We start from the raw sequence: 26,490 nt of genomic DNA, 5'->3' as shown, positions 1-26,490 counted from the left end.
ATTCAGTGGCGGACCGTCAGGGCCAGCAAGGCCTTCTCTGCTGGCCTAAACAGCAGTGATCTGAATCACTGACTTGCATATTAATATATTTAATATATTTTTCCATTAATGTGTATTAAATTATTCCCAATAGTCTCTTCTCTACATTTCATAGCTTTTCTCTCGGTTGCTCTGCTTCCAGTAGTGTATATTTATGAGTATTTATCCAATCATATTTCAGCTAGTGGCTGACATCATGTGTTGCCTGGCCTTAAGGCCTTCAGAATTAATAGTGCAGGCACCCGGAGCTTAAAATAAGTGGCAGTGAAATTGTTACCTTAACCAGTCAGATTTCGAGTTGGCGTCACTGGGGCCATCTAGCAGGTATACGATTACGTCAGCAATTTCCCGTCCTTTGATTGGATAATTGGAGTAGTCAGAGGCAGTGACCTGACTATATACATTGTTTCTATATTCGCTGCATCTCTTTTCGGATGCTGCGTCCTCCGGAGATTGCAGTTTGCTGCATACTTCATCAAGAATGTCTTTTTGTGAAAAGTAACCGTAATAAAATTGACTATTCTTTGTGAGGTGTGTGTAATTTCTTTTTTACTTTGTTACTTTGTTATTTGTTTGTTTTCTAATCACCCGTTGGTGATTAGTAGGGCGCTGGTGGCTCAGTGGTTTCTCGCTTACCATGCGGAAGGGTTTGAGTCCCAGCCAGTGCCCCCACCCCAGCCACTGGATGCAGTGCCGGTCCCAAGCCCAGACAAAATGGGAGGGTTGCGTCAGGAAGGGCATCCGGCGTAAAACCTGTGCCAAGTTGTTGTGCGGACCAGTTGGTCCGCTGTGGCGACCCCTCATGCACGTAGGGAGCAGCCGAAAGATCAACAACAAGATTTAACGGGTGATTAGTATCTATTGCCATGGCTTCCAGGGGCGATTCTAGAATTTTCATTTAATGAGGGTATAATAGTAAAAAATAAATAAATAAATGAAATAAAATAAAGGTTTGACTAACAGTGTAGGATGGTAAACTTATTGCAGCATTCCACTGTATTGCACAGATGTGTATAACATTTGAGTACTGAACAAGCCAAATACGAGTCTTCCTGATCACACACACACACACAAACACACTTGTCCTCTGATCCTCGCTCTGCGATTCCGCGGTCTGCGGATTGAAGAACGCGCTGAAAGACGGGGAAGAGCCGAAGTCTGCAGCCGTTTTCATATGAAATTTAAAGGGGACTGAGGGGATCACCAATTTGTGTACAGTTTATGGAGAATTGCAGAATTTTAGATGTGCTGAGTAGAAAATGTCGGGGGGTCATAATGATGGTATAGAGGTGGATTAATTTAGGAAGGACACCAGTGAAGGCCTAGGTGTGAAATGCACGGTCCACCACTGCACTGATTCTACAATGATACAATATGCTACAATTCATTTTAGCAGCCTCCAATTTGATCGGCCAAGTTACTTTGCCAGCCTATTCAATTATTTACACATCCGGGTTTTTTTTTTTTTTTTTTTTTTTTTTTTTTTTTTACACAAGGGGTTCATGTTCTCTTTTCATTTCAGATAACTGAATCATGGCTTTATATGTTGGGCTGTGCTTTTTGGTGTGCTTTTTGAAGCCTAAGGCATTTTTTCAGAAATGGACAATACTTTTTCATTAGCTATCAATAGATAGAAAACTGCCAACCCCTCAGCATTACAAACATCTCTAATGCACAGTTGCCCATAACAACCAATCTGCCCACAATGGTGCAAAATATTACTTTGGCAGAGGTAAAGAAAGTAGGAAAATCAAAATGGATATGAGAAGTGTAAGAAAAGGAGGGAGAGACAGAATGATTTTAAGAAAAAGAATAGAAAGAGAGCTGAGTGAGAGTGTCTCTTACCCAAACAATCCCCTGTGCATGTAAAGCCAGTCATAAAAACAGGAGACAATTGTCCATGAGAAAAACACACTCATTATGCAAATCACAGGGCAAAGAGCAATACAATATAACCAGCACTGACAAAAAACATTGTGATTTTACCTCACACATGGGTGCAATTCTGATTTTATTTCCATCCATTGGTCTTGTTCACAGTAGTATTAACAGAATAATAGTAAAAAAAAATAGCAATTTTTCCGGTAATATTTTCTTCAAATATTTGTAGTTATTGTCATACAGTTTATTGAGACCCAAATATATAACAAATTAAAATAAATACTCTTTTGGGTACTAGTTTACTATACAAGGTCTTATTTTCACAACTAATTAATGTTTTAGAAAACCTAAATCATACCTAAAGGGTTTGGGAGGTAGAATGCTAAACCTGGTCTTCTCCAGCATCTTGCGTATCTTGTTGCGTCCAGCTGAAACTGTGTGGGCCTTCATTTTCTTGTGATTCTTGCTGTCGGTAGGAAGTTCCATGTCGCCTGGCAGCTCAGCAATGGAAAAGCGGTTGCCCTTCTTCTCATAAAATTTGGGAAAATGGGGGGCTCCATTCTTCTTGTCATGCTTCACATTGTTTTGAAGCTCTTTGAAGACTGCAGCAAGAAAAATTTAAATCCACATACGACCAAATGGCACAATAGCAAACATTTTTTCATTTTGATCTATAAGCTGAGTGTAACATGTTAATGGAGGTTCTTGTTTTTAACATACCAAAGATGTTCATCTTTACAGTAAGAGAAAGGTGAGTATTGTTCCTTAGAATGTCCATAGCTTTGGAGTAAGATATGTTTTCAAAATTTTGGCCATTAACCTCTATTACCTGAGAAAGGCACAGTGAGAGAGAGAGAGAGAGAGAGAGAGAGAGAGAGAGAGAATGAGCAGGATAGAAATATTGTGTTCTATATTTTCTATTTATTCATGTTACATTATACTACATGAATCTATTTTAAAGTCATCCTACTTTAAAATAGACATACCATAAATTTAGAGAAAACAAAATATTTTAAATATTTGGAAATGAAACGTTTGGGAAAATATTATGAATAAATTAAATAAACAGACACCCATAACTGTATTTTGTTTCTCAGCAATAGCTTCTTCTAAAAGTCACTTTACCTGATCTCCTCTTTTGAGTCCAGCCTCTATGGCCTTACTGTCCTCCTTCACATTGTCTATGAAGATGCCGAAGCCTCTCTCGCTCCCTCCTATCAGGCCAAAGGGCAATGGTGAGTCTCTGTTTGCCTTCTGCAGCATCACCTGACGCAACTTGGCTTTAGCTGCTGAGGCCATGTTTAGCAAACGCAAATGACCATTCATTTTCTGTGGTTATTGAAGCAAGAGATGAAGTTATGTTTTATACATTCAGTCTGTACTGTCTTGTGACATATCTCACAATGGTCCAACAATTGTATGTGTGTGTTAGTTCTCTTTATCAGTATATCACCAAACACAGCACCAGTGACATTAACAAATGTAAGTCTCACCGCTTCATCCAGCAACATCTCAAAGTCCTCTAAAAACTGTGTCATTGAAGGGTTTCCTTCAAAATCATTAAAATGATTGTTCACCCATAACAACACTATCCGTGTAACCTGCATAAAGCAGCAAACATTGTTGAACATTATAAAAGTTTGAAATTTCAGAATCATATTTCAAAATCTGTCAAAAGATAATAATTCTTAGCTTTTATTTAATGATAATAAAACTATTATTCAAGAAAGAAATGTTTCAAGTAAATTTCAAGTAAAACCACATTACAAAAGAGTCAGACTTATGGTAGCTAAAAGTGGGAGTCACTCTGTCACATTCACATAATTGGACATGTAGACACACATACACACCGTGTCTCTCAGATTGTCCACTCTGAACCACTCTAATAGCTTATTGCCCACATCCATCGGGGTGGAAATGAACGTGCGGTAAGTGAGGAGGAAATCTTCAATGTAGGTTGGATCAACTACTGAAGGCTCCTCCACCAAGTGCATAATCAGCCTTTCTGGAGTGCCCTAAATCATACAAATTAACACAGAGTTACCAAATAAAGCAAAATTGATAAAATATAAAATAGGAAACCCCTTACAATAGTATTTAATGGATTTTTTTAATTTAAACAAATTGTTTTTATTTTTAACTACAATACGTACTATAGCCACAAACATAAATGTACATTTGTTTTCTGTACTTGTGCCACGTGTGCAAAGTCTAAACTAAATTGTCAAAAATAAATTTAAATTAAATTCAAATAAAACTGAATTAAATCTTTTGTATGTTTTGTCTCTTTTGTGCTTTTGTACCTTGTTTCCATTTGAGCCACCTTTATACCATCATTATGATGCCACAGCAATAGATACTAATCAACCGTTAAATAGCAAAGTAAAAAAGAAATTAGGCTACAGTATTTCATACCTCACAAGGAATACTCAATTTTATTACAGTCCACCTTGTAAATGCATTTGTAAGGATGTCTGCGACCAAATCGATTTCTTCCTCTGTCAGCCATTGTGAGTTAAAATATATATATATATTATTTAGTTTGTGTGGTTCACTGCCTCTGACTACTCCAATTATCCAATCAAAGGACGGGAAATTGCTGCCGCAATCATATGCCTGCTAGATGGCCCCAGTGACACCAACTCGAAATCTGATTGGTTAATGTAGCAATTTAATTGACACTTATTTTAAGCTACAGGCACCTGCACTGATGATTCTGAAGGCCTTAAGGCAAGATTTCTTTCACCCTGGCAGCACATGATGTCAACCACTGGCTGAAATATGATTGGATAAATACTCTTATCATAAATATACACTACTGGAAGCAGCGCAACCAAGAGAAAAGCTATGAAATGTAGAGAATAGACTATTGGAAATAATTTAATACACATTCATGGAAAAATATATTACATATATTAAAATGCAAGTCAGTGATTCAGAACACTGCTGTTTAGGCCAGCAGAGAAGGCCTTGCTGGCCCTGACAGCCCACCATTGCCATAACTAGACTAAACTGAAAACACACACACATTTATATATAAACTTTTATATAAGCACTTTTTATGTGCTGTTTTCACATTCACATTCACTGCAATGCTGTTTTTGTACATTTAATCACATTTAATTGCTGCCATCAACTGCTGCTACTGTATGTTTCCATATGCTTACAAGAATTCTCTTATTGTTTACGTCCTCTTGTTTGCACAGTGGTCAATTGAGACTGCACACTGGTCAGTGCTATTTTATGTCCTGGAGCATATTGTATTATCTGTCTGCACTGTTTGCACTAAGTTGCACACTATGCACTTAATGCGATTAGGACAATTTCTTTTCAGTCCTTAGCTCTGTGTTGTTTTATGTAGCACTGTGGTCCTGGAGAAATGTTGTTTCATTTCACTATGTACTGTGCCAGCTATAATATTTAAAATAACAATAAAAGCTTCTTGACTTCACTTGAGCCAAGATAACAGGATTATTATATAGTATAATATTATAATACTATAATATAGTGCATTCAGATTCTACTCTTGACAAAGAAAATTGGACATTTTTATTAATAAATACATTTTTATTAATTAATCTGCTGCTATAGATTTCAAATAAGATTTTTAGTAATAGGACTAAAATAAATAGGTTTCCTGAAGGAATGCAATTCTCACATTAAGTTGTTTAAGATATAATTACCTATTTATGTTTGACAGAATGTTTTTTCTGGAGCTATAACTTTTCTGAAAGCTTTAAGCAACAGATTGCTTCGAGCATATTATAAACTCAATATAATAGTTTAACAAATATAATTCCACACTTCTGTAAGTAAATCAGTACTATTATAAATGACCACATCAGCATACAATCTTTCCCAAGTGCAACTTGCCTGGTTACATACAGCCTTCCTTCCATATTCACATAGGCTGGTCATCTCTGTCCAAAGTTTGCGGACATCAGATTGTAGTGTAAAGTAATGATATATATTGTCAGAGCATACAGACAGGCCCTGCTCCATCGCTGACAAAGTTGCTTTCATTGGCAACAGTTCAGAGCATAGCGATGTGGTAGCGCTAATAAATTCTGTTTTGACTGCTTGGAGTTTGATTTTTACCATATCAAATTCCTCGGCAAGTATTGTTTTAAACTCTGACTGGAAGAGTGTGGTGATATCCACTCTCAGGGAGGAAGTGATTTCAGTCAAACAGAGAAAAAGAGGTTAGAGAATCAGAAGAATTTCACCTGATGGGATGGAACTCTCAAATTGCTCATTAAAATTCACTGCCAGTCTTCTCACTGCCAAAGGGAAAGTACTGACAGCTTTGTAAAGGTCTGTACCAGCATAGTCCTGAATTTATATATTTCTATGAAGCTGCTTTTTGACAGTCAATTGTTAAAAGCACTGTACAAATAAATTTAATTAATTTAGTCTAGCCTTGCAATAACAAATTAAGGTGATTTAGATGAGACATAACATCACATACAAAGCTGTACAAATACAGCTCTATATAGTCATACAGAAATTTCCGAACTGTGCAGGACTTTTGGCTCTGCAGGCTGCCTAAAAATAACACATTAATTTTGCTGATTTGGTCTCTCTCCAAAACACAGCCCATACTCAGCCAGTACACACCATTGTGGCAACTCTGGCAAATGAAGTTTACCAGGCTAACAGTAACTATTGCCTTTCTCTTTTTATCCCACAGGTGCAAATTACTGATTTGTGAATGATATAGCGAAATTATGTTAGTGCTGCATTAACAGCAGTTAGCCTGCTTGTCAATCTCTTGTGTTGTCCCACCATAAATGGAGTACCATCGGTGATGACAGACACATTTTAGACCATGTACACAGGATGAGGATTATAACCATAAGACCATCTCCAAACATTTTAACATTTACTATACTACAGTGAGATGGATTAAATAAAAACAGAATTGTAGCAGGGTGTCCTTTCTTTTTCCCACAACTGTAATAACATATATTTCCACATTTTCAAGAGATGGTGAAATTGTGGCCAGATTGGTTAATATGATGGTCAATTAATTTTTTTCCCCCACCCATGACTGGAAGAGGGACAGAGCTAATACAGCTAGTACAGATATTATAACATATATAAAGACAGAAATCTACAAAAACAAAATATGCAAAAAGGGAAGAATGTATCATAATATTATTAAACATCCACTTTTGTTACAGGATTGCATTACACTTTAGGAAAAAGTGTTATGTATATATGTGTAGCATATCAATGAGAGTGAAGGAATGGATTGCCATGTATCCTGGCTAAATAAATAAATAAATAAATAAATAAATTGATTAATTAATAGATAGATAGATAGATAGATAGATAGATAGATAGATAGATAGATAGATAGATAGATAGATAGATAGATAGATAAATAAATGACAAGGTTAAATTCTCAATTTAAATGTCAGTTCTTTTTGAAAACAAAAAATCAAGGCTTTTTGAGGTAGTTAATATTTTATCAAAAAGAATAACCTCACCTTGATGACGATGTGGCCCTTGCATGTGCCACTGCGATCCAGCTCACGATACTCCTTTACCATCACAATCTCACCTTCTTCCTCCACTTTGTGCATGTTTTTCTCCACATGGTTGAGGATGCGCCAGTAGTCCTCCTGAGCGATGCACACCAGCTGAGCCAAAAACAACATGAGACAGCAACTTGAATTTAGTGTAGAGCATGTCATGCATACACCAGAACATTTACAACTCTTCCATAGAGTAAATAACATTTTCCAGGGCCAAATATTTTTGCTTTTTTATATCAAGAATAAAGATTTTATTTGCCATAAACCAAACATAAGATGCTTGAAAGATGCAGAGCAGTGTTAATTGGTTTATTCTTCTAGCCCTCTTGTACATAATTTAACTTTTTCTTAAGTCAAAATTAACAACTTTATATTTGTAAACACATTATACCATTTTCCTAAATCACCACCAGAAGAAGAGAGGAGAGATACGATGAACAAAAACTCAGGTCAACACAGATTAGCTTAAATAACCTATATTCTGATTCCTGATTCTCCCCTAGATCATCATTTGATTAAGTGAATTCAGCCATCCTTGCTTTTTATATACAACCCCAATTCCAAAAACGTTGGGACACTGTGTAAATTGTAAATAAACACAGAATGCAATGATTTGCAAATCTCATAAACCCATATTTATTTACAATAGTACACAGAGAACATATCAAATGTTTAAAATGAGGAAAGTTACCATTTTAAAGAAATTAGGTAATTTTGAATTTGATGGCAGCAACACATCTCAGAAAAGGCCATGTTTACCACTTGGTTCAAACTTTTCTGATACGTGTTGCTAACCCGTTAATTCAAGTGGTTAAACAAAAACATTGGATTTAGGAATTTCAGCCTTTTTTTTTTTTACATAGTTCCTCCATTTTGAAAGGCTCAAAAGTAATTGCACAATTGACAAGCAGTTTCATGAAGTTCCCTTATTTCAAGACAATTTAAGGGGAAAAAAGCCTGAAGGGGATTCCAAATATTTAATTTAAATTTGGTAGCTGTTCATGGAAACTCTCCATATGTAAGATTCAAAAAATGTCAATGCAAGCAAAGGATGCTATTGAAGGAGTGAACTACATTCTGCAAATTACAAAGTGAAATAGCTAGTTTGCTACATTCTTGTTTTGCCTTTTTTTTTTTTTTTTTTTTTTTTTTTTTTTTTTAAATTGCCATGTGGCTGTGGTTCGGGATCTGCCAGCAGTGGCTCATCTTGATTTTGGTAGACAGGATGACATTAATAATGCTACAGCCTCAACCAAAATATAGCTGAGATTCTATCATACTTGACTTATGGTATTGGTGATTAAACTAGGGAATTTTTAGACTAACCCATGATAGGACTTTGAGTCAACAATATGCAATCATCCGGCATAGGCTATTAGCTTGTTTTGAGTGATTTTAGATTTAATGGTGCTCGATTGTGCTGGAGGTAATAACATTAACCAAGATTAATTGGTTTCAGCCCAATGTCCAGCCCAACCACATCTACAAACATAAAGAAGTCCTGAAACTAGAACAAAAAAATGTAAATTGGCAAAGGGAGACAACTTGATTTTTCTTTCTTTGCCTGGCCAGAAAAAGTCACCACCTGAATTTAACTAAGCAAATAGGTAAGAGCTTTCTATTTGATAATTATTGCAGTGGCTTATATGTTTCAGCTTTAAAGTTATTTAAACCTAATTGATGCAGTGAGTTTCTTCCCATTTCTTAAACAACCATGTTGGACGATATATCCTGTGGTCGTTGAAAAACAGTAAGTCAAACAACTAAGGAGATGAAACTAATAAAATTGGATTAACTGTCCAACAGAGATCACTTAAACGTTTGTTGAAATCAAACTGTAAATTAAAAATAGAACTCATGACTAATAGTAAGAGCCATAAAAGCATATGGAGGCAGTGTTATGACCTAGGGGTTGCCTCAGTTGGTCAGGTCTATGCTCTGCAAAGTTATGTGCCCAATAAATAGGTCAGCTGACTACTTGAATATACTGAATGACATCAGTGGATTTAGCACAGGCATAGTCAGAGATGACAATGTCAGGATCGTCTGGCTCAAATTGTGAAAGAGTGGTTCAGGGAGCATGTGACATCTATTTCACACATGGACTGGCTACCACAGAGTCCAGACATTAACACTGCTGAGAATCTGCAATTATCTTGGAGAAGACTTTCATAGGGGTCTGACTCAACAGATGATCTTGGCAAGAACTTAACACAATTCTGGAAGGATATAAACACTACATAAGCTTAACAAAATAATGCCGTGATGAATGCCAGCCATAATCAAAGCATAAGGCACACCAATTAAATATAAGGATGTTTTTTTGGCCAGGCAGTTTATTTCTGACATATGGATATTGCCCACTCCATAATTCCCCTTTACCTCTCCCAATCTCTGCAATACATCTTACAAAAGAATTGGTTCTGCACCTTACAGAACACTATGTGCACTCACAGTTAGTCATTTATTCTAATGATTTGCTATAAAGCAAAATTTTGAGCCCATTTGGACCATTAGGAACAGTAGTAGCTAAATGAATTCACTGCACTACAAATGTTTAGAAAGGCATCATTTCAAATGTACATAGTTGGGAATGATGACTTTATGATGATTAACATTTGGTTAACAGCTGATATAAATAGTGGGGCTCTGCCCCTCACCACAAAGCTCTCCACTCACTGGCACCACAGTGAATGGAGTTGACAAGGATTGGACTGAGGCAGTATATGAACTACACCTTCAAAGAAATGACGATTTGACAGAAAACAATGAGTAAAAATTGAATAAGTCTATGAATAAGATGTACCTGGCAGTCATCCCCTTTTGTGCGCACCTCTCCATTCATGCATTGCTTCATCAAGGAGGCAGAGATTCCAAAGCTGTTCCCCATGCAGAGGATCTCGGTTCGGCTGTCTCCGTAACTTATCTCTACTGCGCCGTTCAGGATAACATACCATTGGTCCAACTAAACACAACAAAATTCCTGTTACCAATAAATAACATACCAGCTGTCTGGCAAATCAGAATATTTAATCAAAAGCTATAGCTAGCCATTTTATAATACAGCATAAGCAACTTATTGTAACAATTATGACAATGACAAATTTCATTTACAATAAACAGACAAATCAAATATTTGTAAAAGTGAAACATTCAGTTTTAATTCAGAAAAATGATTTACATTATAGCCTTTTGTAATTAAGGCAATAATTTAATTTTATATATTTGCTGCATGTTTGCACATCTGATGTTACAAGCCTTCACAGATGAAGACGTTAATTTCATCAACAAGTCTGACAGCCTCTATAAAAGCAGAACTTTGGGCATTTTGGTGTTCTAGAGAACTCAGGTCATGCCAAGAACAAAGAATTTCAGCCATGACCTCAGAGAAGCAATGGTTTCTGCTCAGCAATCTGGGAAGGGTTATACGGTCATCTGCAAAGAATTTGAAATTCACAATTCAGCAAGAAAGATTATAAATGGGGACTGTTCAAGGCAGTAACCAATATTCAAAATACTGGGTGTCCCATTAAATTTAGACAAAGTCTAGACCATTTAAAGTTTAGAGATATAAAGAAGACCCAAGAGCCAAACAATGTGACCTACCGACCTCTGTAAGCACAATAAGGTTTATGTTCTTGACAGCAGGAAAAAAAACTTGATAAGTATGGCTTTCATGGAAGGGTGACTAGGAAAAAAAATTGCATCTGTTGAGGTGCAATATTGCAAACTGTATCTGAAAAACCACAGACATTCTGGAACAATATTGTTTTGCAGTGACGTGATAATTCAGTGGCCAAGTTAAAGTCTTCAACCCCACTGACATGCTGTAGTGGGAGCTGTGTGTAACATTAATGAACTGAAGTAAGGTTGTTAAGAAGAGTGGGTCAAAATTTCTCCCAAATGATGCAAGAGACAATAAACTACTAGAAAAATACTAGTTTTTGTTGCTAAATTTACATTTACATTTCTGGCATTGGCAGACGCTCTTATCCAGAGCTATGTACAAAAGTGCTTTAAAGTCTCTATCAATGAATACATCAAAACTGGTTCAGTAGGTCACGGACTTAGGATACTATTTGCCTAAAACTTTTTTTTAAATATATACAATATATAAAAACAGGGAAAAATAAGAGCTATTTTAAGTGCTTCAGGAAGAGTGCTTAAGTGCTTCTCGGCTCAGCTGTATGGACATCTGAGGGAACTTCATTCCACCACCGAGGTGCCAGAACAGAGAAGAGTCTAGATGCATACCTACCTTTTACCCTGAGAGATGGTGGGACCAGTCGGGCAGTGCTAGTGGATCTGAGGGAGCAAGATGCAGTGCGAGGAGTAATAAGATCTTTGAGGTAAGTGGAGCTGGTCCATTCTTGGCTTTGTAGGCAAGCATCAGTATTTTGAATCTGATGCGTGCAGCTATCGGAAGCCAGTGGAGGGAACGCAGCAGTGGGGCGGTGTGGGAGAAAATGGGCAGGTTGAAAATAAGTCATGCAGCAGCATTTTGGATCATTTGCAATGGACGAATTGCATTCAGAGGAAGACCTGCCAGTTAAGAGTTGCAGTAGTCCAGTCTCGAATTGACCAGAGACTGAACAAGCACTTGAGTAGCCTGTGTGGATAGAAATGGTCAAATCCTTCTGATGTTGAACAGAAGAAACTAACATTTGTGTGTCACATTAGCAGCATGGGAGGAAAGTTGTCCATGGTTACACCCCAAGGTTGTGAGCAGTGGCTGAAGGGGAGATCATGGAGTTGTTCAGAGACAATGCAAGATCCTGGGTGGGGGATGAACCACCTGAGATGCTTAGCAGTTTTATGGTTCTACATGATCCTGAATTACAGCGTGTAGTAGGACAGTATCATTTCCCAAATATCCCAAAGCTTCAGGTTTGAGGTGGAAAACAGGCACAAAAAATTCACACTAATTTTCTATTCATATCATATTTGGACATCTCATCACCATTTAATTAGCATTACAGTTGACTAAACCTTTACTTTTTTAATGCTTAAAGGTTTAGTTTATTCTTACAGGAGAGACTCTTTAGATTCAGACCAGTCAAAGCTACAGAGAACATTTAACACATACAAAAATCTCTCTCTCACTACTTAAAAGTTTGCTTTTTTTTTTTTTTTAAATCACAGAAAACTAAAACGCTTAAATCTATAGTTTGCCATATCTTACAAGCTTAAATGTTCTGTATTTCTGCATAAATTTGACATGAAATGTTATCAGATTCTTTTTCATAATCTGGGTCTAAAACTATTTGAAATTCCTAAAACTAGATAAAGGGTACCCAATTAAACAAATAAAGCAAAAATATATTTTTTTAAATGTTTTTACACTTGAAGGAGGTGAACCTTTGTTTTCAGTAACAAATGTGACCCCCTTGCACAACAATAATTTGTTGCAAATGTCTCCAATATCAGAGTTTGAGGAATGTTGGCCTATTCCTCCTTACACAACTGCTTCAATATCTGAGTCAATGTCTGCTATTCCAAAATGTTACACATTTTCTGCTTTAGCCATTTTTTTGTGATTTGGGGCTTAAGATTATTGTCTTATTACATGACTCATTTACTTCTGTTAATAAACAAAGGCTATAAGCTTCTATATAGTCTTCTGGTTTATATTAGGACTTAAAGCAAAGTTCTCACAGGCTGTAGTTCTTTTTTGAGAGTAGTGGCTTCCTCCTTACCATCGTACCATACACCACTCTTGTTCAGTGTTTGCCTTATGGACATTAACATTACTCAATGCAAGTGTTGCAAGTGTTCCAGTCTGGTGATCTCCTCTGATTGAGGCATAGTACACACTCTTAAACCTGTGTGGTGAAAACCATGTTCCTGTAAATAAGAGTTTCTCCATTCCCTTGATTAAATACCTGACTTCATTTAACTCTTTAAATTAACTCATACTCCTAGAGATTCAGATAATTTATTTCAACAAAGATATATAACATTGGATAATTTAACTGAGTAAATAAAGTTTAAAAAATGTTTATCAATTGGGATCTCTTTGGATGAAGATCTGCTCACATTTCCAATGTCCAATGTGACTTCATTATCAGAATTTGCCTTGATGTATTGGTGCACAGTAATTTAAAGCAAGGGAGCATAAATATAAAGAACCTTTGAAAACTATAAGAATAAACATAAAAATATAAAAAAGAAATTAAGAAATTTAAACAAAAAGAAATATTAACTGTATAATAGTGCAGTATACATAGTGTATAAAAGTGAACCAGTGCAAAAGCTAAATTATAAATGCCACTGCAGTGCAGATGAAACATTGTACATTAGAGGACCAGTGCAAATGCTCACAGTTTGAGGTCGGAAGGTACAATAAGAAGGTGCAGGTGCAGTATAGCTGTAAGTTGTGTGTGATAATATGACCACAACAAACAGGGTTTGTGTGTTAATGTCCAAGGAGGTGAGTAAGAGACCATGGTGGGTTGTTGATGAGGCCAGTTGCTGATGGAAAGAAACTGTTTTTGTGGCATGAGGTTTTTGTCTTGATGGACTGCTGTCTGCCACAGAAGGGAAGTGCCTGTAAATTATTGTGTCCTGGGTGATAAAGGTCAGCCACAATCTTAAATGCCCGCTTCAGTGTCCTGGAAGTGTACAGGTCCTGAAGAGGTGGCAAATTGCAGCCAATCACTTTCTCAGCAGAGTGAATGACACTCTGCAGTCTGTTTTTGTCTCTGGTAGTGGCAGCAGCATACCAGGTGGTGATGGAGGAGGTGAGTGTGGACTTGATAATGAAGGTGTAGAAGTGCCCCACCACTGAAGTACAACCACTGGTGCGCTTTTATTATTAAAGAGTTTGAGTGCAGCACCCACTTGAAATCCTGGGCGATGATGGTTCCCAGGAAACGGAGAGATCACAGTATTGACTAGAGAGTCACATACGGTTTTAGATTTTAGTAGGTGGTACTGGGTTCTTTATAAAGTCTACAACCACCTCCACTGTTTTTGCAGCATTATGCTCCAGGTTGTTCTGACTGCACCAGGTCACTAGATGGTCAACCCTTTGGTAGGCAGACTCATCCCCATGAGAGACCAGTATTTAGACATGTTTTCCTAGCATCACATGCTGCTTCTTGTCAGTCAGGAAGTGTGTGATCCACCTACAGGTGCAATCAGGCACACTCAGCTGGGAGAACTTGTCCTGTAGTAGAGCTGAAATGATAGCATTGAAAGCAGAGCTGAAATCCACAAACAGGATCCTAGTATCTGCTCTTGGGAGGCCAGGTGTTGGAGGATGAAGTGGTGGGCCATGTTAATTGCATCATCTACAGACCTGTTGGCTCTGTAGGCAAACTGCAGGAGAGGGTCTGTGATGAATTTGAGCTGGGGCAGCACAAGGTGCTCAAAGGGCTTCCTTACCACAAGTGTCAGAGCAACAGGTAGTCAATTAAGTTCTGTAATCCTGGGTGTTTGTGGGATTGGGATGATGGTGGAAGTCTCTTCTCAGGTCAGGCATTTAATTTAATATTCTGTATTTGGGGAGTTCCTATGTGAGGTTGCCTTTAGTAAAGTCACCAAGGTCAGTAAGCATATACTGTACCTTCTGCACGTTGGCTTGCGGTGGAATGTAAACACACCCACCATTATGAATAAAGCGAACTCACATGGGAAGTAGAAGAGTTTGCAGTTTATAAAAAGACTTGAGATTGTGAGAATAGTACTGCTAAATCACTGTCACTTCATTGCACCAGCCATTATTTATAATAATGTCTTGTCTTGCTTGATAGTTCCGTGTGAAAATAAGAATCCTTTAAAAAATAGAATCCTGCCAGGTGAGGTGCAGCGTGACGGCCCTTATTTTTCCCCACCAGTAGCTAAAGTTCATCCTGTTTGTTACACAGTGAACGCACGTTAGAGAGAAATATTCCCTGCAGTGGTGTGCAATATTTATTTTGGGCGAAGGCGCACAGGCACACCGGCACATTTCCCCCTCCTCTGACGGTTTACTGCATGTGCACAGGCAAGCACACTTTTCCAGTAAATTCACGGATGTGTCGATGAATTTGGGAAATAAATCCTTAGGGACTGTGGCCCTGATGTTCATGAGCTATTCTCTGGTGAATGAAGTCCTGGTGTCAACATAAAAGACTGACAAGACAAGACAAAACAAGATGCACCAATACACAGAGGCAGCCATCAGCAGTGCCATATTGGATTTTGGAAGCAAGCTATCTGACAATCATGATATAGGATCTCGTCTTGCCATGTGTAACTAGTGCTAACTATGGAGGAAAGCTATGAACAGGCTCTGAATGTAACTGAGAAACTGCTGAATGTAACTAGCAATAAAATGTATGTTTACCTCCTGTTTGTCATGCAGGATGACAGTGCCAGCCTGTTCTACAACCTTAAAGACCATGACTGTACACAGCTCTCTCCTCACTGACATGGTCATGTTGGCAAATGCTGGCAGCTGATGCATGAAATCTAGGAGCAGCTCTGGAAAAGAAATTAGAGTGAGAAGGGTGAGAGAATGAGAGAATGGGAGTGCTTAGAGGGACACTCCTCTAAGCACTCCCTCTAACTATATCACTACTATATCATTAATTGCTACATAGTATTGATTCACACAGAATGATACAACATGGAGAAAATTAAAATAAATACTGTAGTGCATTTAAAAATAAATACTGTAGTGCACACACTGCAAAAGCAGTCACCACAGGAGCTTGCAGAGATTTATCACATAAACTGTACAACCCTTAACATCTGATTATTAAATTTCATGATAAAAACAATTAGCTTTATAAGCACCGCATTATCATATACCATCTTTAAAAATTAGAAGATGCACATATCAGTGCAGTCATACTTTGCTACTTTTACCAGTTTGTGTCGTCCCTGAAGCATTCCTAAATACTTGTCTAGTATTTTACACTGAAGAATTCAGTACATTGCTCCCAGTGTTAGGCCTAAATATAAAAGTAAATATTTTGATTTCTAGTGGCACAACACTTTATTCTGAGTGGCTGTATACAAACCAAGACTGAACTTTCTCATCTTTAATGATTAATGTTATAGGAGAAATGCTAACCAATGTCGTCATCATTGCGCTCGGCTGGCTCCTTCTCCAAACACTCCCTAACCACATCTCGGCCAAGCAAAGGGTCTGAAGCATGCTCAAGTTCTTCATCTTCCTCATACTCATCATCTGAATCAACAGGTGCCTCAGGGAGCCCAGACAAATCCATGTCACCAACTTCACTCTCTGTGGCCTGAAAGAGTTAAACATGTACTTATAATTTCCAGCATGGTTCTGCTTCTGCTTTTGCAGTTAATTCATCTGAAAGGCCTTTTTAAAATTAAGCTGAAGAATATAAAATGGTCTTTCATCCATACTGCACAAATGTTTTACTTTAGATTTCACTTCCTTCAGAAAGGATAAAAACAGAAAAAGAATGAACTTGCAAAGTACTGTTGAACTACATTATGATCTTGTAAAAAGTGTATTAATAAAGCAGGTAATTACATGGTATATATCTGATAAGCTACTGCTCGCTGAATCACTGCCAATGCTGCAGCCTGATTGGCTGGATGGTACTGGCATCACTGGCAGATGTGCGTGGTCCGTCAAGTGCATCTTGCCAAAATCTCCTGGAAGCTGTTGACACAAGACAAGAAACAACATGGACTGACTTAGGATTTAACTTAGATTAAATGACAATGCTGAGAAAAAACTACTAGTTTTATCCAGGTTCCTTATCAATACATTATGCAAACCAATATGATTGAGAGAAAGATGAGCAAAGAAATATGCATTAGTATTATAGTATTATGTAGGGATAGTAAATCTCAGAGACAGCCAGCCTTGAGTAAACAAACTTCTGAACTTCAAGAACTCCTCTGTCTAGTAGACCTAGCACAGCTATGGCAGCAGTCCCAAAAATACCAGCTGCATATTCAAAGAAATCTTAAAAGAATCTCATGTACTGGGATACTAATAATGGACAAATTTTGACATTTTCACATTGGCTACATTTTGCTGATTCCTTCACTCAAATTTGTATTTGTATTTTATTTTTATTTAAATTTTATAAAGTTGCCCTTTGAACAATTTAGCCCCACCCACTCCAATGTATAATGATTTGCATACTATGCAAAACCCAATTTTATGAAGTAGTACTAGAATTTAGCTTTACATTATTCTCCACAAAGTGGTGCTAAACTAATCAGGAAAGTGTCCAGTGAGTGTGTTGCCAATAATAATTGAAACAGGGTTTTAGACTATCCACTCAAAGCACTTCATGATTGTAGACTTGAGACTGCAGATATTATATGTGACAGTGAGGGTCTTCTTAAAGCATGTGGTAATCATAGTTAGTCTTAAAGCAAGATTAAAGATATCTATGAAAACCTCCAGTAGTTGGCTGGCACATACTTTGTGGACATTGCCATAGTCAGCAGGTGGCCCTGGAAATTTGTGTTAGTCACCTTGTGTAGAGTCTGATAACATCAGGCACAATGATGGCTATTGTGCAGCTGTTGCAGTCTACAGGTAGTTTCACTAGGTAGTTACTTACCTTAAACCAAGCAAAGAAGGCGTTTAGCTAATCAGGTAGCAATAATACATCCATGGAGATCCTGTTCAGAGACAGTGTGGTGGAGACTGCTGTATTCTAATGCATACTGTACACTGTATGTATTAGAATGTAACAAAGTCTTTTTGCCTACAGATCCCCACAGAAAGTATTAGAACACATGGCCACATTTTTTTTCTATACGCCATTAGACAATTTGGTTTTGAGATCAAAAGGTGAATATGAGATGATGGATCAGAATTTAATTTAGATCAAGATGTGAAACAACTTGGAACATGGCAGCTTTGGTGGCAGACCACATAAATTTATTTAAGCATAATGTTGGAATGTTTAATACAAACACAAAATCTTTCGTTGCATAGCCCTTGCTTGGAATAACTGTATCAAGCCGGTAGCACACTGATGATATCACCAAACTGCTGCATTATTTACATTTACAACATTTGGAAATCACATTTATCCAGCAAGACTTTATAAAACTGAGTGGTTGGGCAAGATTTATGACTTCCAAACAGTTCAAGTTCAATATCCTAACTGACCTACCTCTGCTATGTGTTTATTCATTTGTGATGCTTTTCTAAACCATGTTGTATCATGGGTATAGTGTTCGTTTGGTGTCTTTTTTGCACCAAACATACCTTCCAGAATTCTTATCATCATTCTCATCAGATCCTAATATAACATTTTGCTGCATGATTCAGGGTGATTCAGTTGAGCTTAAAAGCTTTTTTCCTACATCCACCCTAGCTCAGACATGTGAGGAATATGAGAGATTGCTGCCACATGCAGAGAGAAATCATTAGCACCTGTAATGTTGCTGTAGGTGTCTTGGCGGTTTTCTATGGGATTCAGGTCTGGAGAAAGTGCAGGCCACTCCATTTGATGTACCCCAGCCTCCAGCAGCCGTTCCCTAATGATGCGACCTCGATGAGCTGGAGCATTGTCGTCCATGAAGATGAAATTAGGCCTGTGTTGTTCATGCAGGGGCACAATGACTGGATTAATGACGTCACTGTACCATTCACAAGATGTAGGGCAGTTCTGTATTGAGTAGACACACCTGCCCAGACTGTAACACCACCACAACAGTGGCTGATGCATAGCGCTCTCCTTGACGTCTCCAACATCGTTGGCGGCCATCATTTCTGCTCAATGTGAATCGACTTTCATCAGAGAACAGCACTGAGACCCACTGGTCCCTCGTCCATCGTAAATGCTTCCTGGCCCGATGCCTGTGCCTGGTGGTGTGGTCAGGTACCGTTGCAGGTCGTCTAGCATGCAGACCACGCTGATTTCGAATGGTCTGACGTGACACTTGGGTGCCTCTCACCTCTATTAAATGTGCCTGAGTTGAGTGGCATTCATCATCCGGTTCTGCAGGGCATTGTTCACAATGAAACGGTCATCAACGTGGGATGTGGCCAAAGGACGTCCATTTCTACACCTTTCTGTGACTCTTCCAGTCTCTCTGTATCTCTGTCGCAACCTGCTGATGACAGTCTGTGACACTCTTAGCTCCGTGGCCACTTCCCTCTGAGAACATCCTGTTTGAAGGATGTGCATTCAAAAGTGTAGAGAAGGTCAAATTAAATTTTCACCTGTAAAGGTTATGACTTACACTACTCACAAAAAGTTAAGGATATGACACATTTATGTGTCATTTATGCATTTATGCACAGGGAGTATTTATGTGTCATGTGCACAGAGAACATGACAAATTTCCCTTTGGGATGAATAAAGTATCTATCTTTACGCTGGACGAGGGACCAGTGGGCCTCAGTGCTGTTCTCTGATGAAATGGCTGCCAACGATGTTGGAGACATCAAGGAGAGCGCTATGCATCAGCCACTGTTGTGGTGGTGTTACAGACTGGGCAGGTATGTCAACTCAATACAGAATGGTGTATTGAGTTGTGAATGGTACAGTGACAAGCCAATACTACCTGAATAACATCATTAATCCAGTCATTGTGCCCCTGCATGAACAACACAGGCCTAATTTCATCTTCTTGGACAACAATGCTCCAGCTCATCGAGGTCGCATCATTAGGCTGCTGGAGGCTGGGGTACATCAAGTGGAGTGTGGCCTGCGCTTTCTCCAGAGCTGAATTCCATAGAAAACCAATGGGATCAACTGAGTCACCGTGTAGAGGCTCTTAACCCTGCACCCCAGAACCTCAATGACCTGAGGGCCACCCTTCAAGAAGAGTGGAATGCCATGCCTCAGCAGACAATAAGTCGACTCGTGAACAGCATAAGACGTCGTTGTCAAGCTGTAATTGATGGTCAAGGGCACATGACAAATTATTGAGACATTGACATTTTTTGTTGTGGTATACCCACCACTGTTGTTGGCTTTTGTTTCAATAAATTGTTTGAGATGAGGAAATTACCATTGCATGCTTCTACTTAAATGCCCTACTTTCATGACATAATATCACTATAGCGTGAACTTTGTACATTTTCCATAAATTTCACCCAAAAGCCAAATATCCTTAACTTTTGGTGAGTAGTGTATATACAACATCATACTATAACAAGTCAAACAGTACTAAGTATGTTGAAAGGATCCTGAGTATAACAATGTGTATTTTTTTTTTTTTTTACATATTTAGTTGTAGTACCCAAGTCTAGAGTGAAATTGAAATTCACCAATCTACTTAAAATGATTGAGACTTGAGTGTAGAGTGTACTTTTTGTGTAGTTGTTGAAGAGGAACAATAGGTGGACAAGATAAAAAGAGTGACACTGCTGAACTGAATAGGAACATCTGAACAAAGCATTCTCACCAATCTACCCGGTGTGAGAGATTCTTATGCCCAGACTATTGTCGCTTTGGATGCATATTTTAAACTGAGGAGGAATGTCCTTCTAAAATGTCATAAATTCAAACAGAGCGCTCAGTTAATACATGAGACAGTTGATGCTTATTTAAATTCACTGAGAAAACTGGCCAACTCTTGCAAGCTTGGTGCTCTTGAGTTAGACATGCTAAGAGATGTGGATTTATGATACAGCAGTCAAGTGTTGTCATAGTGCATCGTAGGGACCAATCTGCCTTCCCTCATGGGCCTGTACAGGTCTTGTCTCAGGAAACAGGCAGGGACAATAGTAAGGGACCCGTCACACCCCGCATACAGTCTGTTCCTTCTTCTGGCAGGCGATGCAGACCGATTAAAACCTGAACTGCCAAACTCCAAAATAGCTTTATCCTGGCAGCCACAAAGATTCTTAACACCATCCAATAATCTTAATCTATTCTCAACTTCTAAACTACTATAGCACCTCTGTATCTTTGTGCTATCCACTTTGTGCAATATTTTATCCATGTGTAATATTTTTCTTTTACTAACTGGAGAATCACTGCACTATAATGTCACTTTGTTATAGGCAAAATGTGTGCTGTTTTACTTACTTGGTCTAGTTGTCTTTAGTTGTCTCTAGTTGCATTTTACAGATTGAAATGAAAAGGATTTAAATAACTTAGTCAAGTGTTTGGTCTACAAGAGGTTGAAATTATGGGCCATTTATTAACCATTTATTTATGTACCATTTAGTACATGGAGCACTCAGACCCCAGAATGTAGGACAGTTTATTATTTCTTGTACATGTGGATATTTGATGAAGTTTTGCCAAAACTTTACAAATAAATCTGAACCAGACAACTATGAGGAAAAAGTTTGAGTGGGAATAGACAATTCAGACAGAAGAGTCATTCGCAGACATGAAATTTGCCTTGTCTTGAATATTTTCTTATTTAATTGTGACAACTCTCAGAGACTACCCATGGTACATACTGAAACAAAAATATATTGAGAAATGTGCTGCTGCTGTGAGATAAGTAGGAGGAAGTTAAAGACTGGAAAGGTCAAGTGGCTGGTGATCAAAGTAACAGTAAGTATGTTACAACAGAGAGTTGTGCACAACTTGTAGACCTCATGCAGCACCCAAGCACATGCAAGCACAACAGAAATGGGAAGATATTTTCCTTAGCACATTTTTTATTTTATTTTTTTTTTTATTTTTTTTTAAAAGCCATGTCAGTATCTCAGCTATAAATATAGCTAGAACAGATAAAATAAGAATTTAATTAAAATAAATGAGATATTTAAAATTAATACTATGTAAAAATTCTAAAATTCTTTCATATGAAACATTTTAAAGACATTCCCTACATTTATTTCAGAATCAAATCTTTGTCTAACAGTATTGAAATGAGTACAGTCTAATAAGATCTGTTTAATAGTTAAAACTGTTTGACATCTGCGGCAAAAAGAAGGTTCTTCAGCCGTCAATAAAAACCCATTTGTAAGTCTTGAGTGACTGATATGACACCTAGTATGCACTACTTGATCATGTCTAGTTTATAAAAAGGTCTGTTTATAATGGGGTTTATTTCAAACAGCTTGTTGTTATTGAATTCATCTCATTCCATTTCCACTTATTAGAAATATAGGTTTTCACTAGAGGTTTGACATCTGAGGGTGGATTTTGGTACTTTGATTTGAAGAGAGAGAAAAAGCTTCTTAATCAGTGATGTCTGCTTTCACATTGCCAGAGATTCCAATATGCCCTGGGTTCCAACAGACCATACTGAAGTTTTCCCTTTGTAAAATGTCAACTAGATAAAATGTTTGAAATTATAGAGTGGTCAGTTCTTACAGATTCCAGTAGTTGGAGACAAGATCTTGAGTCAGAAAATGTTGTGCTTGTCTATTCTTTTCCAGGGCTTAAAGTAATGCACAAGCTTCAGCTGAATTAATGGAGCATTTTCCTGGAATGCGGATACCATATAGGTATAAAAATAGGCTTAAGCTGTGGAAAATTTGGTTTAGATTGGGTGTCTCTCTGGTGTTGGATTTGGGTTTGTCTCTTTCCTTTTACATTGGGTCAATGTCTAAATAATGCTTGGTCCAAGGAGGTATAGGACAAAGAGGTATCTAGGTTGATTGCGAGGTATCTAGGTTGTATCTAGGTTGAGGCTTAATTAATGCCAAAAGGTTTGAGGCACCTGGGTTTGTTTTCATATAAGTGAATATATTCAGGGTGAAGAACTGTCTTGTATGCTGGTTTGCTTAGGTTTACCTTAGGTTTAACTGCATATTGTAGAGCAAGTTTCAAATGTTTATTCTGGAGTGAAGGTTCTCTGGCTTCTGTGTAAAGGCACTGATTTTTTAAAATCATGTCCCACATCTTTTTGGTTGATATGTGAGGCTAGATACAAATTTTTCTTTATTTACAAATAAATATTTAATTTTTAGTCTCATTAATAATTCTGCACGCATGTGCATCTTTCAAGATTCTCTGTAGTTAGATGTCTATTAAAAAGTGTCTCTCTGGTTTTTAATTGCCTTTTTACAGCTATCATTGAAAAAAAAAAAAATCTTTAAATGTTGTCTAAGGAGAGAGTTTCAATTGCTATTTCAATGAGACTGTCAGTGAATCTTTTTACAGGATGTTGCTTATCTTGAAGTACTTTGTTAATTGTGTCAAAGCATATTGAAAAAAGCATATTGAAAATTGTACCAGTTAGCATTTTTGAGTTGCCATCTGTGATTTTTTTGTTGGAGATGTTATTCCTGATCGGTGTATATATATGGTTATATAAGGTTTTGTTTGGTGTGAGGAGTGTCTCTTGGAGGCAAACAGCAACTCAATGGTTCAACTGAATAAAATGACTACCCATCAAGTGAGTAGAATTGGTATATGCAATCTACTCCTACATTTTGGAAATGGGCTATGGGTGTCTAAAGCCTCTTCTTAATTTCAATATATCTTACATAGTAAAGGGATCCATTGCAACCTGGGTCCTTACACAGAAAGTATACTGAAAAATAACTCTAGTAAGAAGGGGGGGTCAAGGGTTGATTTCTCTTGTCCTAAAGACCCTAAAAGACCCTAGCACTACAGAGCAACAGAGCACTGTTCCTTTCCCGTGCCATACCTGGTTCCTCATCATATCTAAGATATGTTGGATTCACTGTGTCAAAACCTATAACCACAATGGTGAGCTTCAGCTAGCTAGCTAGATTGGTTGATACACAGCATTTGGTTCGAATTATCACAATGGGTGAAAGTCCTTTTCTGTATTTTTCCAATTCATTAAATTCAACTTTGGAAAAGGACTTTTATTCATCAAAATGTACAGCACATATCAACAATGTCATAGCCCCCAGAATTATTGAAAGATTTTCTAAAGGATATCAAACAATAAGTGATCTCTGATCAGTAACATCCAAGATTTTTTAAAACCACGTTTCATCCTCAAAGATGATGGTTTACCACTATACTTCCAGGTTTTAATAATGTGTAGGGCAGTTCTTAACTGTATCTCCCTAGTTGTTTTCTTTGCTTGATGCAGGCCAATAATTTGACCCTACTGAAACAGAGTAACTTCTTTTTCTTAACCTCAGGATTATGGTTAAAAAATGAGAAGCTTCTCTCTGCATTATTTAGGGTTAAATAACTTGTTGCCAGCTAAAACATTAACCACTGCAGTGATTACCCAATGATTGACTTTTACCTATTTGTTTAGTTAAATCCAGGTGGTCAAGCAGTGTATTTCGTTTCGTTTCTTCGCCTGCACACTGTACACAGGGTAGTATATCTAAGATATATATTTATTAGTCAACTATTGTTGTGAACTATCAACAATGGTTTCCAGATTTGGAAAACACATCATTGCTACAAAAAAGTGATTAAAAAAATGAAAAAATACTTCTTTTTTTATATTTCAGTGTTTCAGATGAATAGTGGCAAAAATACAGATACAAAATATTTGAGTAACCTATCTGAGCAATGTAGATACAGGTACAGACATTAGTATTACATTCAGAGTTACATTATTTACTGTCCAGTGTCACCCAAATGAGGATGGGTTCCCTTCTGAGCCTGGCTCCTCTCAAGGTTTCTTCCTCATATCATCTCGGAGTTTTTCCTTGCCACCGTCACCTCAGGCTTGCTCAACAAATAGTTACTTAACTTAAACTTATAATTTTTTTTCTCTTTTCTATTTTCTATTTCTATAATTGTGTAAAGCTGATCTGATACAAATAAACTGAATTGAATTAGTATTACATGCCTGGTAGAAGCAAGTCTAACTATATTTACTCCTTTCTGTTCCATGTCAAACACTCAAGCACATCCCTAAGGCATATCTATGGGCAAAAAAAGAGCTTAAAAAATTTCACCAGAGTGGTGGTTAAGCAGATTAGTAATGTGCTGTGCATTTATACCAGACTGACATGCTGCCACAGTGGATGTCATCTTTTTATCCAGTGAACGAATTCATTCTATTTAATGAAGGGCTTAGATGGATAATTAGCAGCAGGAAAAGCCCTACTAATTGCTGCAGTCTCATGGGGTTAATTCATTCTTCCAGTTTAAATGAGTGCTAACTATGTTGACTCTTCGGGACTGTGTGGCACACTCCTTGTGGCATGAAATATTATGCTGATCTGTTAAATATGAAAGCAAATTCCTTTTTGCTACATGAATCTACAACATTTTTTAATTCTGCACACCCCTGTACATAGGCTTCAAGATAACAAACTACAATCATAAAGACTCAAGAAATAGCAGGTTACACAATCTGTAAGTAACTAACTTAGAAAACATTTGTTAACATGCTCAGCGTAAACTCTTTTGTACTTTTATGTCTGAGCAGCTGTAGTCTAACCCATAAAATATGACTAGATCTAATCATTTTCCTTTATCAACAACAACTGAAGATGTAATTTTTAAAAATATCACTGGGGGATTTGAAGAGCAATCACCTCAAGGAAACTTATCCATGAGAGCAGGTAAAAACACTGACTTTGTTTGCCTGATTCAAGTCATCAGAAGTTTCACCAAAGTGACTCACATGATGTGATATATGATAATATGACCTGCAACTTTCCTGTACTTTATTATTGTGCAGGACTCCTTTATGTCCTACCCCTTTAAGTTAAAAACACATCCATATGTAAGCCTTCTCCAAACTGTTGCTGTAAAGCTGCATTTTCCCTTCACAGAAACTAAACAACCTAACCCAAACGTTACAGTATAACAGTGTCCCTGTGCACAAACCAGGGTCCATAAAGACAAAGTCCATGAAGAACTCAAGTTGCCTGCACAACCACCTCTAGGCTGAATTGTAATGCCAACATCAGAGCCTGACCACACTATTGCTCTTGTGGTTGGATCTGTACAGATCCACATATCCATGTTCCTGTGGAAAGTAGAGGTTATTATTAACTGCAAAAACGTTAATGAAATCTGGAATGGAATGTTCAAAAAGCACATATAGATGTGGTGTTCGGGTGTCATCAAACTTTTACACTTACCATTTTGTTTATTAGGAGCAAATATGTGTATTTACTACTTAGACCTAAACACATGCATGTTCATGCAGTTATCTAAATCAGCCAATAATCAGATTAGGGGGAAAATTTTTCAGACCAGCCCATGAGATCACATTTTTC

General features: G+C 37.5%; 1 protein-coding gene across 12 annotated transcripts in view; it reads right to left on the bottom strand.

Annotated features, from left to right (window-relative positions):
• rapgef6 (Rap guanine nucleotide exchange factor (GEF) 6) overlaps positions 1-26,490 on the bottom strand; it is a 72,187-nt gene that overhangs the window by 27,190 nt on the left and 18,507 nt on the right. For all 12 annotated transcript variants that reach the window (XR_009207190.1, XR_009207189.1, XR_009207188.1 and 9 more), the window contains 10 exons: positions 16,957-17,088; positions 16,522-16,702; positions 15,790-15,926; positions 10,267-10,425; positions 7,413-7,565; positions 3,771-3,935; positions 3,414-3,521; positions 3,046-3,249; positions 2,641-2,749; positions 2,279-2,522 (listed from right to left, as the gene is read on the bottom strand). Coding sequence is in view for 9 of the 12 variants with exons in the window: in XM_058414905.1 (XP_058270888.1) it covers positions 2,279-2,522; positions 2,641-2,749; positions 3,046-3,249; positions 3,414-3,521; positions 3,771-3,935; positions 7,413-7,565; positions 10,267-10,425; positions 15,790-15,926; positions 16,522-16,702; positions 16,957-17,088 (1,592 nt within the window). In the remaining 3 variants the exon portion in view is untranslated. The remainder of the gene's footprint in view (positions 1-2,278; positions 2,523-2,640; positions 2,750-3,045; positions 3,250-3,413; positions 3,522-3,770; positions 3,936-7,412; positions 7,566-10,266; positions 10,426-15,789; positions 15,927-16,521; positions 16,703-16,956; positions 17,089-26,490) is intronic.

This window comes from Hemibagrus wyckioides, linkage group LG18 (genome assembly GCF_019097595.1).
Source record: "Hemibagrus wyckioides isolate EC202008001 linkage group LG18, SWU_Hwy_1.0, whole genome shotgun sequence".
Classification (NCBI taxonomy): domain Eukaryota; kingdom Metazoa; phylum Chordata; class Actinopteri; order Siluriformes; family Bagridae; genus Hemibagrus; species Hemibagrus wyckioides.
Note: the sequence above shows the minus strand (reverse complement) of the source record. Positions and strands in the feature narration are given on the sequence as shown.